The sequence below is a fragment of the Equus quagga genome, unplaced genomic scaffold, assembly GCF_021613505.1.
Source record: "Equus quagga isolate Etosha38 unplaced genomic scaffold, UCLA_HA_Equagga_1.0 HiC_scaffold_2723_RagTag, whole genome shotgun sequence".
Lineage (NCBI taxonomy): Eukaryota > Metazoa > Chordata > Mammalia > Perissodactyla > Equidae > Equus > Equus quagga.
The window spans coordinates 9,511-11,111 of NW_025793399.1; the positions used below are offsets into that span (position 1 = coordinate 9,511).

Below are 1,601 nucleotides of genomic sequence, written 5' to 3' on the forward strand. Positions count from 1 at the left end.
ACTTGAGATAAAGACTAAAGTAAATTATGAGACCCACGCAAATTGATGTCAGATTGTTGTGATTGTTTTTGACTTCTCCAGTATTGATAGTCAAAGGGGAAAAAGTATCGATAGTTATGCAAGGGTAACAGGCATAAACTCCCCAACATGGTCTTGGACAAATTGAGATATAGAGTCACCGTACTCTGAAGTTTTGTTAGCTTTGATTTACCTTTTTACTATGGAGATTTTCATACCACCTATATGAATTGATATATAATGAAAACCCAAGTACGTATCATCCAGCTTTAACAATTATCAACATATGGTCAACACTGTCATATCTATACTCCCTAACTTCCCACTATTCACTGAAAGCAAATCCAGAGCATTTCCTTGATTCGTTAATCACTTTTTCACCACTCGATTCTTTCTGTCTCTCACTTTCCTTAACCAATCCTGCCACCATCCCCATCCTTCTTTTTATTTTCACTTTCAGCACTTCAGCTCTGATGGTTCACCTCTGCCAGGACACAGATCCTTAAAGCTCAGCTCTACACAATGGCCAGCTCAGATGGAGGAGGCAGACCACAGTGCCTCCCGCTCTTTTCCTCTGGACAGATGGCTCCATAATGGCAGCTCCATAATGGTGGCTGGTGAGGCTGAGGTGTCCATGAGAGTTGTTCTCCTACTGCTCTGGCATGGCTTGTCTCTGTTCCCTACTGACCTCTCCCAGGCTGGGTCCTCCCAACACCTCAGCATCTTAGAAGTGGTGATCCCCTTGAAGGTGACCAACAGGGGCAGAGGCGCAAAGACTCCAGTCTGCCTCTCCTACAGCCTGCAGTTTGGGGGCTGGAGACACATTGTCCACATGAAGGCCAAGAAGCTCTTGGTTTCCAGACATCTCCCGGTGTTCACCTACATGGACCAGCACGCTCTCCAGCAAGATCAGCCTTTTGTTCCTGATGACTGCTACTATCATGGTTATGTGAAAGGGGTCCCTGAGTCCCTGGTTGCCCTCAGTACCTGTTGTGGGGGCTTTCGAGGAACGTTACACATAAATGACCTTACTTATGAAATCGAGCCCATCAGGCACTCTACCACATTTGAACACGTGGTTTATACGGTAAACACTAATGAGACACAATTCCCATCTATGAGATGTGGCTTAACAAAAAAGCAAATAGCACACCAACAGTTGGAATTTGAAAAGGCTGAGAAATCAACTCTGAAACAAAATTCTACTGATAACTGGTGGACCCACTCATGGTTTCTGGAGCTGGCTGTGGTGATAGATCACAATTTCTTCATTTACTCCCAAAGTAACTTCTCAAGAGTGCAGGAGGATGTATTTCTTGTCGTCAACATAGTGGATTCCATTTATCAGCAGTTGGGTACTTATGTGATTTTGATTGGGACTGAGATTTGGAATCATGGAAATGTTTTCCCAATGGTAAACATAGAACAGGTTCTGGAGGATTTCTCTCAGTGGAAACAAATCAGTCTTTCCCAGCTACAGGATGATGCTGCACATATTTTCATAAAAAATTCACTTATAATTGTACTTGGTATAGACTATGTTGCAGGAATATGTCATCTTCCTATTGATTGTGGCGTTAATA

General features: G+C 43.2%; 1 protein-coding gene across 1 annotated transcript; it reads left to right on the top strand.

Annotated features, from left to right (window-relative positions):
* Positions 1-625: 625 nt before the first annotated feature.
* On the top strand, positions 626-1,594 carry LOC124232138 (disintegrin and metalloproteinase domain-containing protein 21-like; the record flags this gene model as incomplete). The annotated part of the gene is made up of 1 exon (XM_046649096.1): positions 626-1,594. A coding segment is annotated over exon 1 (969 nt), but the record flags the coding sequence as incomplete, so codon positions are not given.
* Between the last annotated feature and the right edge of the window lie 7 nt (positions 1,595-1,601).